Source organism: Alligator sinensis, unplaced genomic scaffold, assembly GCF_000455745.1.
Source record: "Alligator sinensis unplaced genomic scaffold, ASM45574v1 scaffold185_1, whole genome shotgun sequence".
Classification (NCBI taxonomy): domain Eukaryota; kingdom Metazoa; phylum Chordata; order Crocodylia; family Alligatoridae; genus Alligator; species Alligator sinensis.
The window spans coordinates 738,979-751,478 of record NW_005842649.1 but is presented as its reverse complement, the minus strand read 5'-3'; the positions used below and the strand labels follow the sequence as shown (position 1 = coordinate 751,478).

The 12,500-nt window shown below is 40.6% G+C and overlaps 1 protein-coding gene across 10 annotated transcripts in view; it reads right to left on the bottom strand.

The window, feature by feature from the left end:
- Nucleotides 1-12,500, bottom strand: part of NFIB (nuclear factor I B) — a 257,933-nt gene that overhangs the window by 3,399 nt on the left and 242,034 nt on the right. For 8 of the 10 annotated variants that reach the window (XM_014524710.1, XM_025215529.1, XM_025215530.1 and 5 more), the window contains one exon: nucleotides 1-3,267. This exon is cut by the window's left edge and continues 3,399 nt beyond it. In XM_014524710.1, the coding sequence (XP_014380196.1) occupies nucleotides 3,138-3,267 (130 nt within the window). In that variant the 3' untranslated portion in view covers nucleotides 1-3,137. The remainder of the gene's footprint in view (nucleotides 3,268-12,500) is intronic. The other 2 variants (XM_025215535.1, XR_003096234.1) reach the window with 2 other exon arrangements.

Here is a 12,500-nt window from a genome sequence, read left to right as displayed (position 1 = left end):
ATTTCTAGCTTCTCTCTCTCTCTCTCTCTGTTGCCTTTTAGGCCTTGACTACGCTGCTTTCTTCTCAACTGTCCCACCAGTACAACTCCACTGAAGTGAAGATAGTGGGAGCTCTAATGGAAACAAGATGCTGGCACATGCCACATTCTTAACCACTTCATCATTTCCATTTGCTTTGAATAGGGTTGGGGATATATTAGTGGCTTCAGATAGCGCAGCAGTAATGTAAGCATCTTGCTGCCACTAGAACTCTTAGCCATGCTACCATTATTAGAATGCACACCACCGGTAGTTTAATGGGGAGAAACTTTAAGAAAATACTTAGTGTAGGGACAGCCTTAAAGGGCTGAATTATCCATGGCCAAGGTGGTGGGGAAGAGGAGTATCCATTTAATGGACTTATTCCCCACTCCATTTGCACCTTGGACTTTGATGGGAAAATGCACTCTAAGCGAGCCACAACATGAAGCCTATACATGTATAAGATGTGAAGCAATGGCCCACTACAAGTCTGGAAGATTTTTACTGTACTTGAAATAAACTTTTATTTACAGTCTACTTTAAATCTATTCAAGTCACAGTACATAACTGCAACTTTCCATCTGACCTTTTGCACGTGAAGAAATTTTAAACCTCTGGCACTGGTTTGCTAAGGGAGATGCCTGAAAATCAGATGCTTTGTGTAACTAAACTAAATTCTTTGACATAAAATAAAGAATAGTGGCTGGTCATTTAAATATAGGGTGCCAAATTCTCTGTTGGCATAGCTATTTTGGAGTTAACAGAAGTCAATCGAGTTACCCCAGCAAAGAATTTGGCCCAGTATGTGCCTCTCATACAAGAAAGTATATTTCCATGTCATTCTTAGCTAAGAACACACACTAATGTGTACATCTGAGGATGTAATACCTTTGCCAAAAAGAGAAACGTCCCAGTCTCACTGTGGGTCTTGACCTCTCAAAATAATACTAATAATAACAATAATAAAAAGAAGTAAAAACAATTTTCTCAAGTCAAGTCTGCCTCCAACAGAATCCATTATTTTTTCCTAAAAAATCCAGAAATGAGTTCAGCTTGCACCCCAGGTGGGAAGTTAAAAAGAGGGAACCTATTTGAAAGTTTGTCACAGTAGGCAGAACAGTCGCTTTGCAGCCCTTGCCTGGCTTAGGGTGCACTGCTTCACAGCTACACTGTAAAGTGTTAAAAATCCTCCCCACCCACCCCAGAATATATATATATGTATAAAAAAAAATCCCCTGTCCATCTCTCAGTACACAAAAGGACCTCATCACACTGCAAAAATAGCAGTACCCACTTTGGTCAATTAAAACAAACAAAAAAAGCATACATTATTCTTTTTTTTCTTTTAAATCTGTGTACTTACCTATAATAACCAATACAGCTAAAAGCACTACCTACATAGGCAAAACTTGGTATTGCATAATTCGTATAAATTTGAATCCCCCCCCCCCAAATATTAATTGGAAGATGAAAAACATGAAAGGTTAATAGAAAAAACACCAAAATACTGAAAATATTGCTGGTCGATTACAATTTTTAAGCGGCAACTATACACAGCCATGATATGCTTTATAAATGTGAGATAAAGGTATAACTGTCTAAAAAATCCATGATGTCACACTTTTTCCCATCTGGAGTACAAAATATTTTGTCATAAAAATGGTAAAGATTTAAAATGATAATAAATGCAGCAAAACAAGTGTAGTGATGTCAATTTTTTTGTGATTTTTTGTTTTTGTTTTTTGTGGTTTTTTTGTTTTTTGTCTTTTTTTCTTAGATTTCAAGGCAAGGCACGTAATGTGGACATTATATCTTCGTGCAAATTAGGATTACTGGAAAGAGTATTTTAATTAATTAATTAATTGATTGATTTTTAAGAGACATCGAGGCAAAATTTGTCTGCCCATGCACATTTATAGGTCTGTCAATATGAGAAATTTGTTGAACAAGGCTAATTTCTGAAAGCACCATGCAAGTTTTCAGCACCCTGTGATTAGACTTCTTTTGAGAGTGCATTTTTAAATACATTTAACACCCCCACCCTGGTATTCCCAGTTTGTAAACTATAAGCTTTGCCCTTGTGACATGGATTTGCCTTTCTCTTTGTCTCTACAATGCAGATTTTATAGAACCTTATATACACCCTATGGGTTCTTGATGCAACCAGTAACTTTAAATAAATAAATCCTACCCCTTAAGGGGGGGGCAGCAGCTAAACCAACATAAGTGCTGTGTTTCTATTAATTTCTTCTTCTCAAGGACATGATTTGTCTTGATTTAATGCCTTTTAATGCCCTCAAAAACTGAGGGGAAAATAAATTTGTTCAAAGTAATTTGAAATTCTTTTCTTTTAATCCCCTCAATTTAGAGTCCAAGGGCTGAAGGACTTATAATGATGTTCCCCTTTAGATATAATTTTTAAATTGCACTTGCCTCTGTGTTTCTTTAGTGGGGAAAATGCTAAATTATTTCTTACTGTTGCATGAGGAGATAACACTTTTACCTACATAGAGGCATTTCTTCCATAGAGTCTGCGTGTTCATACTGACTTTGAAAATTCCAAACTGGGTAACACACTAGAAAAGGCTGGGTTAAGGGCCAGTTTAATCAATCTGTACTGATTACTAAAGGCTACAGAGCTTATTTTTTCAAACTTTTAGAAATCAGAGAGTTGAGAAAATGGCTGGCTCACAGCCCTTGTCCTCCTGCAGCTCTGTTGCTGCTGCCTAGCCTTTGTTTTGTGAGATAACCAGGAATAGTGATCCCATGCGTAAACAACAAGAATACTAAACCAATAAAACTAGCTTATCATGCAAATATTAAGGCATCTAGAAAGTCAGTTAAAATATATTGTCAGAGACAGAACATCTATTTCCCAGCAGACTTCATACAACAAAGGCTACTTAGCAGGGGCTGCATTTTACCCATCAGTGAAATATCATCGACCCTTTTTATGTCATTACAGTTTCAACCATAAGGGAATTAGTGATTGTAAGTGCTGCAATTGCTGGTCTATTTTTCTTCTATCTTCAGTTTCATTTTTTGTCCTGTCTTCCTTTCTTTTTTCTTTTCTGTTTTTTTTTTTTCTTTTAATGTTTCTTTTGTTTCATTTTCCCTCAGTTGCTTGTTTCTGCTTGAAGGAAAGGCTCTCCAATTATGTTCAAACCATAATTTTGGACATTTGTCGGCAGGATTGGTGTCCTGTTTGATACTTGAAAAGGAACCAAGCTAGCCCAGGTACCAGGACTGTGGAAGGAAAAAAAGAAAAGGGAATGAAACAAAATTAAGAATGTTGCAATCATAAATATATAACTCCATAACACATTTGATTAAGAATCAAACTATTATTTATTGTAAATAAGATCAATTAAGATGGAATATTTTAACTGTTTGGACTTCTATTTTGTACAGTTTCCTTTGCAGAAATGTAACTCACTTGAAAGACAAAAGTAAATGCATTAATACAAATTGATAGCAGTGTTAATACAGTCATGAGAGTTGAGACAAATTGCAAAGGCAAATTGGAACAGGTGTGAATATATGTGGACTCATCTAAAACTGCGGATGTGACTTCAATAACTAGTCAATCCAGTACAGGGCAACCTTATTAGAACACAAAATACAAATTTAATCTGTAAAATACATCTCTTCTGTGATGTATTTGTTTTCCAACCCTTCAATCGCACACCCTTCAATCACACAAGCTTATTACAGCATGTGTCTATGTGTTGCATGAATCCAACATGGAATGCACTCTTAAGCAGATATTCCTAGCTTTCATGAATGAAACCATACTATTTTTTTCAGAAGTTTTCAAATGACTATCAACAGAAATGACTTTTGACCTGGAGGGATGTGGGCAGTGGGGTCCCCCAGGGCTCGGTCCTCGGACCCACACTGTTCAACATCTTCATCAGTGACTTGGACAGGGGGGTAAAAAGCACCCTATTCAAATTTGCTGACGACACTAAGATGTGGGGGGATGTGGTCACGCTAGAAGGGAGGAATAGGCTGCAATTGGTTCTAGACAGGTTACAGGGGTGGACAGATGAGAATAGGATGGGTTTCAACACTGACAAGTGCAAGGTGCTGCACCTGGGGAGGAAGAACCAGCAGCATACCTACAGGCTGGGGAACTCCCTTCTCACCAGTGCAGAGGCAGAAAAGGATCTTGGAATCATTATTGATGCCAAAATGAACATGGGCCGACTGTGTGGGGATGCGGTCGGGAAGGCCAACCACACCTTGTCATGCATCCACAGATGCATCTTGAGCAGGTCCAAGGAGGTGATACTCCCCCTCTATGCGGCACTGGTCAGGCCGCAGTTGGAGTACTGCCTCCACTCCTGGGCACCGCACTTCAGGAGGGATGTGGACAGCATTGAGAGGGTTCAGAGGAGGGCCACCCGCATGATCAGGGGGCAGTAGGGCAGGCCCTATGAGGAGAGGCTAAGGGACCTGAACCTGTTCAGCCTCCACAAGAGAAGGCTGAGAGGGGATCTAGTGGCCATTTACAAACTAGTCGGAGGGGATCAGCAGGCATTGGGGGAGTCCCTGTTCCCCCAAGCACTACCAGGAGTGACTAGAAATAACGGTCACAAGCTGGCACAGGGTAGATTCAGGCTAGACATCAGGAGGCGCTACTTCACAGTCAGGGCACCTAGGACCCGGAACCAACTTCCAAGCGAAGTGATGCTGGCTCCTACCCTGGGGGTCTTTAAGAGGAGGTTAGATGAACACCTTGCTGGGGTCGTTTGACCCCAGTACTTTTTCCTGCCATGGCAGGGGATCAGACTTGATGATCTGCTCCGGTCCCTTCCGACTCTACCAACTATGAAACAGCCAAAGAACGCCAGATAATTTAGGGACCAATCAAACAAACTTTCTGCCAGGGGTAGCAGTTACTACAAGAAGCATTTTTATTAAAATTAGAATCTGGTAACATTGTTCAAAGTTAGCAACAGTCCCACTTTCAAAAGCACCTATACCTATATCTCAATGACTTACAAGGATTTACCCAACAGGAACTAACAGAAACTAGTACTGTATTCAAGAGTAAGCATAGGCAAGATCAGAACTTTATTCACAGCAGGTCAGGTTTCCAAACATGCTCACTGCACAAAATTAGGACCAGATTCTCGAAAAGGCTCTTTGAAAGACCTGAGCTGTTATGGAGACCCATTCATTTAAGATGCCGAAGTGGGAACTGATGGAAAGTTTGACCATATTTGTTTACAAATAGATAGAAATCATTATGAAAGAGACCATTACAAACAAGTGGAAATAAACAGTCATAATAAGGTATGCAATTTAAGCAGGCATTTACTTTGTACCTCTGCTACAGCAAATATAAGTGGGTGTATGCATACTACATATATCTGCAAATGCAAAATACTTGTGTGTACTTACGTGGTACCTGGGTATCCATACATATGTATACCTACACATACACACACACACACACGATATGTGAACATGGCAGATATCTAATTTATACATTTCTTGCAATGCAATTATGTAAGTTTAACTTTGAAATCAGAAACCTGGGGTTTTTTTGGTGAGGAAATGAGGGACACTATGAAGATCCCCCCCCCCCCCCCCCCCCATTCTTATTTCTTTGATCATTCCTTTATGGTCTTTTGTCAGATGTGTCTACATGTTTGCTAAGTGCTAGAGAGAGTTAGGAGTATGCATCAAGGGGAAAACAGACTGCTTTTATGTATCTTAAAATGTATAAGAAATCATTAAGATTACATTTGGTAATTTTTAAAAATCTTCTCAGCTGCTGCCATGCAAATAAAGAAAGAAGGTGAACTTGTTTTGAGAACCCATTGAACCTGTACCTCAGGCAATTCATACTAAGGGCAAATAAAAAGTAGTTTTTGCCCTTTACTCAAATATGATTTTCTCCTTCATCTCTTTAACTTTATACATTATTTGGTGCCAACTAACTTAGGTGCTTAACTTTACACACCTAGCTTTGAAAATGTTGCCCTATCAACACAATTTTGCCCTCTTTAAAATAAGGTAGCAGAAATAATCTTGTCTCAATGAATTCAGTGGTTAATGTCTATAGAGACAATATGACCCAATGACGTCTTATAATGTAAAAATCTTTGAATGCTAATGGAAATCTCAATAAAAATCTGGCCATAAGCATTTACTATTTTTACATAAGTCTTCATATCAGTAAATCTCATGCAACTGAATGATGGTCTCTGATTTTTTTTTTTTTTGTCAAAAAGATTCCCACATACTATTATGAGCCCAGTGTTCTTACTGTTTGCCTACAGAAGGAAGATTTTTAAATACAAAATATGTCCATAATGTAAATTGTAAACCATGGATAAGGAGTGAAACACATTTACATGTGAAAGATTTCCACAAAAGGATCTCTTTATACATTTTGTGACCATCATATCAATGTAATGTTGATGTCAACTGTCTTAGATAAGCTGTACATTACAAGTCATCTGGTGGAGCCCATGATGAGTATGCTTTCTTGATGGATCCCCACAGATGGAGATTAAGGCTGCTGACAAACATGAAAAAAAAAACAAACCAAACAGCACTTTACCAAAAGAGGAAGTGCATTAGTTTGACTCGGCTCCCCAGCATCTGTACAGATTGGGCCCTACAGCAGGGCTTTGTGGCACTTTTATCTAATAGCTGGTTCAAGTGCACAATCTATACAGATGTTGGACAAACTGGGTAAAACTAATACAACGCCTCTTCTAGGCATGCCCTGTGCTCAGTGCAGGGGTGCAACAAGCTTAAAATAAAGCACTGTTTGGTTTTGGTTTTTTCCACATCTGTAAGCAGCCTCAGGGTCTTGCTCAGCATCACACAAGATGTCAAGGTAGGGCAGGGACTTGGATCTGGGTCTCCCAGATTCCAGGCTAGCACCGTTACCACTGGATCATCATTCTCCCACAATGATATCTAATAATCTTATGGTTCTAAAAATATATATAAAACCAAGACCTCATCAAAGAGGTTCAATAGTTACAACATCTTCCCACACTATGCGTGTCCAACATTGCATTTTCTTGTTCCTTACTCTATCTTATATTGTACATGACACAGTGCAAAGATGTATGATGCAGTGACAGCTAGTAAAAACAACCCAAAATCATTTCATACTAAAAAAGTATATGGGGAATTGTAATAATAGGAAATGACAATAAAGAAATGAATTGGTAAATAAATATAATCTAAAGAGACATTGCTGAGGATTTTCAGTCATTAGGCTCTTAAAACAAAATAGAACACTAACTAAAAGAATAAAAATTCTATGTTAGGTTCAACCTAGGATTAGAAAGTTAAATAATTTGCATTGTGAAGAAGACCAGATACACTTCTTGCACATTATCTTTTAGAGAATTCACAGTATACTGGCTAGAAGCTGATGTGACCTTTTTTTGTGTTGGTTTTATTTTAAAGTTAACAACCTCCTAATGACTCCTCTGGATGAAAGAAATCAGTTTATTCTGATAAAGAACAAATTACTATAGCTGCTTTTTTGTTCAGTACTTACACAGAGGAGACACAGATCTTAATATTTTTGGAAAATACTCAATAAAAATAAATTGCAGTAAGTGACTAATAGGACTGCTGTTGCAGTATGACTAACAAATTTAATTTAGATGTTTATTTAAACCTTTCAAACCTCCCATCTTACATTATGACCGTGTCAAAAATGTGGTGTGCAATATATTTGTCAATATTGTTTATGAATCCTTGGGGAAGAATAAATCTCACATGTTAACACTATTCAGATCCCACATGAGTTTTACAAGCATCTTACTACTAGTATGTAGTTTAAGTTAAGAATTCTAAGACATAGACCATGCTTGTTGCCTAGTTTATACTGTTAGGAATAATGGTGAACACTACTTAATGCAAGATGCATGCACGATATAGCACTGCAATGGTATGCTTTGTTAAGAAAACAGAATCACAGGCTAGGCACATAAAAGTTTTTGATCCAAATTCATATTCTGGGCATATTTAGTCTGGAGAAGAGAAGACTGAGGGGGAATTTAATAGCACCTTTCAACTACCTGAAGGCTGGTTACAAAGAGGATGGAGCTAGACCAGCGGTGGGCACAATACAGCCCGTGGGCCATATCTGGCCTGCCAATTGATCCTATCCAGCCTGTTGGCTGCTACTGGAAGCCTGAGGAGGGAGGGCTGAGCCCCACACCGCTCTGCTCTGCCACAGCCAGGGCCAGGCTGGGCTGTACAGTGCACAGACTCCCCTGTCGTCGTCCCCCCCCACCTACCCCAGCCCCCTACATCTATCCCCCCAGCCCAGCTTCCTGTTGGCACAGCAGCTATGCAGTCCTGGCACTGGAGCTACCAGCAGCCAGACCTGCATGGGACAGGACGTCATGCAGCGGGCTGAATAGCCATCCCGCCTACCTGCCCACCCACTGCAATCACCCACTGCCGCCATGGCACAGCTATGAGGTGAGTCCATGCTGGCCGCAGTTGGGGGGCTCATTCTGGGGCAGCTGCCCCCAACTTTCCTGATGCATCGGTGGGTCATTGCAGCAGGAGGGCGGACAGGACAGCTACTCAGTGCACTGCATCTACGATGTCCTCTGCAGGCTCAGCTGCCAGCAGCCTTAGTGCCAGGAGGCATCTCCCCGGCCCTGCCCGCCCCAGCCCTTAACAGCTCACCAAAACTCATTAAGTTGCCCTCCAGCCCAAATAATTGCCCACCCCTGAGCTAGACTGTTCACAGTGGTGGCAGATGACAGAACAAGGAGCAGTGATCTCAAGCTGCAGCAAGGGATGTTTAGGTTAGATGTCAGAAAAAACTCTCTCACCAGGAGAGTAGTAAAGCACTGGACCAAGTTACCCAGAGAGGTTGTGGACTCTCCATCCTTGGAGATTTTTAAGACCCAGCTAGAGAAAGCCTTGGCTGGGTTGATCTTTTGGGGGATGGTCCTGCTTTGAGCAGGGGGTTGGACTAGATGAGTGCAGGGGGTTGGACTAGATGAGTGCCTGAGGTCCCTTCCAACACTAATTTTCTATTTCTATGGTTACTTTTTCCCTGGCGATGAAAGATGTTCTCTATAATCTATGTATCAGTTATCTGTCCAATTCCCAAGCAGCCTCCAAAGACAGGATTTCCAGATCTTGCCAAAATAAAGCTGCGTTTTAGGAACTTAGGAGAATTCAACTGGATACCAATGCAGGTTCTGTTAAACTATGAGTGGAAAGATGGTAGTTTTCATATTCTGAAGCCTCATGAAACTTTTTGCATTTCTTACAGAAAAAATATACAGTCGTTTTAATTCCATTTTCAACTTTCAGAGGTAAGCCAGACGCCTTTCTTTAGTTTCTTGGTGTCTGCATGTGATTGAAAGTGTGGATGTCTATTGATTGTGATCTGTGCCAGGCTCACAATATGGAGATAAAGATCATGGAGTCATAGAAAGTTAGGGTTGGTCAGGAGGTCAACTAGCCCAACCCCCTGGTCAAAGCAGGACTATCCACAACTAGATCATCCCAGCCAAAGCTCTGTCTAGCCGGGTTTTGAAAACCTCCAAGGATGGAACTTCCACCACCTCTCTGGGTGACCTGTTCCAGTGTTTTACTGCCCTCCTAGTGAGACGTTCTTCCTAATATCTAACCTAAACTTCCCTTGCTGCAACTTGAGACCATTGTTCCTTATTCTGTCATCTACCACCACTAAGAGTAGTCTAGCTCCATCCTCTTTCTAACCCCCCTTCAGGTAGTGTAGGCTGCTATTAAGGCTGCTATTAAGTCCCCTCTCACTCTCCTCTTCTCTAGATTAATAAGCCCAGTTCCCTCAGTCTTTCCTCATAAGTCACGTCCCCCAGCCCATCGCCATTTCTGTTGCCGTCCACTGGACTCTCTCCAATTGGTCCACAACCTTTTTGTAGTGGGAAGCCCAAAACTGAGCACAGTACTCCAGATGTGGCAGAATAATCACTTCCCTTGACCTATTGGCAACACACCTACCAATCCAGCCCAGTATGCCATTAGCCTTCTTGGCAACAAAGGTACACTGCTAGCTCTTATTCAGCTTATTGTCCACTGTAGCCCCCAGGTCCTTTCCTGCAGAGCTGCTGCCCAGCCAGTCAGCCCCCAGCCTGTACTGGTGCATGGGATTGTTCCATCCTAAGTGCAGGACTTTGCACTTGTCCTTGTTGAACCTTATGAGATTCCTCTTGGCCCAATCCTCCAATTTGTCTAGGTCACTCTGAATCCTAGCCCTACCTTCCAGCGTATCTACTACTCCCCCACATTTTGGTGTCATCTGCAAAAAGATCCTTTATTTATCTTGAGAACAGGCCAACTTTATTAGCAGCTTCTCTGCAATGCCCTACCAATGTTCCTCAGCCACAACCTGGAGAGATCCTCTATAAGAATAGCTCAGTTTCCACACCATTATTGGCTTCCACAACTTGGTTTTTCTAGCACGATTCCTAATTGAGGTGTCAATTACTGTTCATTGTAAGCCAAATTTTCTCTACCCATCATGCAGGTAGCAACCATGGGAAGGTAATAAAGCAATACCCTGTCATTCCTCTGTTTAAGACTTAGGGGAAATTAGTTTTCAATTTTAGGAAAACAGGGATGCTTTCCACTCACTAATCCGAAAATGGGGGAAGAAGGACACAGGCCATATCTCTGTCCCCTGCACAACAGTCAATGGAGCTGTTTGGCAAGGCAAATGGTAGGGTGCTGCATCTGATGGAGAACTGGAGTCAAAAGCATCTCCCTGCATAAGTAGCAACTCCTTATGGTAGAATGTTTCTGTTGGTGCTTTCCTAATAAAAAATGACTCCATTCCTTCTTTGCATTCTACCTAGAAGGTATAACCATGACCTGATCTGGCAGGTTTTGAGATGTGAATAGCTGTACTCTGGGAAAGGAAATGAGGCCAAGAACCTTGTTTCATGGAAGTTTTCAAACAAAGTCAGGTATGGTGAGAAAAGAGTACAATAAAATTATACTAGACATCAAAAAGCTTTCAGTTCTCCCTTTAACTCAGCATCCATTTGGCAGCTCCCTGAACCACTTGGGGCACCTGTACACGAGATGGACTTCTGCTCTGACGTGATAATTAGCATACGTTGGAGCAGACTTGATGGAGTCTGCTGAAATGTGCTAATTAGCATGCTCCAGCAGCCTCCGCGTCACATGTATTTAGCGTCCCCGCATTTCAAAATGGTGACGGGGACAATTTAACAAAAGCTCATTGAACAAGCTTTAGTTAAAGCGCCCCCACCATTACCTGAAGCACGGGACGCTGAATACACGTGATACTGTGGGCACTTTAATTAGAGTCACTCTAATTAAAGTGCCACCCCAGAGTCCATGTATAGACAACCTTGTGCCCGCTATAATTTTACTGTACTCTTTTCTCACCACACCTGATTGCCCAATAATGGATGTGATCTCCAAGCATCATTTCTTTGTTTATAAATGTTATAAAATAACAAAGAAAATTACTACAATTGTCTTAGAGGGTTAATATTTCCCATTACAGTTTTCACATGTTAATTCAATAAAGATTTCTACCATGATTTCCTTTTAAAGATAATAAGTGCTCTTTCAAGAACTTCTGATTAAAATATTACTGGAACGGACCACATGTAATACAGTATTATATTTATGTACAGTCCACTTTAGAGCTTATATTAGTATGGAGAGTAATAAAATTAAATAAATTGATCAGTCCAATGAAAAATAAATCTAATCAAGGCTTGTTCCAATTTGAAACATTTTAAGATACTCATTTTCCAGTAGTTAGTACTTCATAAAAAGCTTAAAAAGTCTATCAGATATATTAACAGAGTATTTTACCATCTACAAAGGGAAGCCTTTCTCTTAAAGAAGAACAACTAAATTGATCAGTACTAGCTGCCATTTTATTGCCCTTTTTCTGTGATCTTATCAGCTTTCACAAGCTAACCAAGTTCATGCTGTCAGTATTTGGCTGAAAGACAGAAAACACTTTGTTGCTGAAGGAAGTGGGGATTCTTGAGTCAGTAAGTGGTACTCTGCCATCTCAGAGTCAAAACTGAACCAATGCCCCAGGTGGCAACAGTGGGCACCATATTGTGAAAGTGCTTCCTCCATGTTGAGACCCAAAATTATAGATCTGATCATTTGGTGCCACTGGAAACTTTGCAGGAGTAGGGATGTTAACCTCAATATCTTGGCTAAGGTCCAATCAATGTAATTTTGCCCACATAAATCCCCTCCCCACACCCCCTTGAGTTTATATTGAATAATACTTTTTCATTCTCTGTTCTAAAATGGTGTGTGCAATCCAGCAGCTGCCACATTCCAGCTCTGAGGCAGTGTTTATTTAAAGAGATATTGTGCTAAGTTTGTCATAACTTAGAAAGCTTTTAACAGTTTAGTTAGGCACAAATCATCCTCACTGCCTAACAAATGAAAATGAAAAATCCACTGGTCCCTGCCTGGAGGGA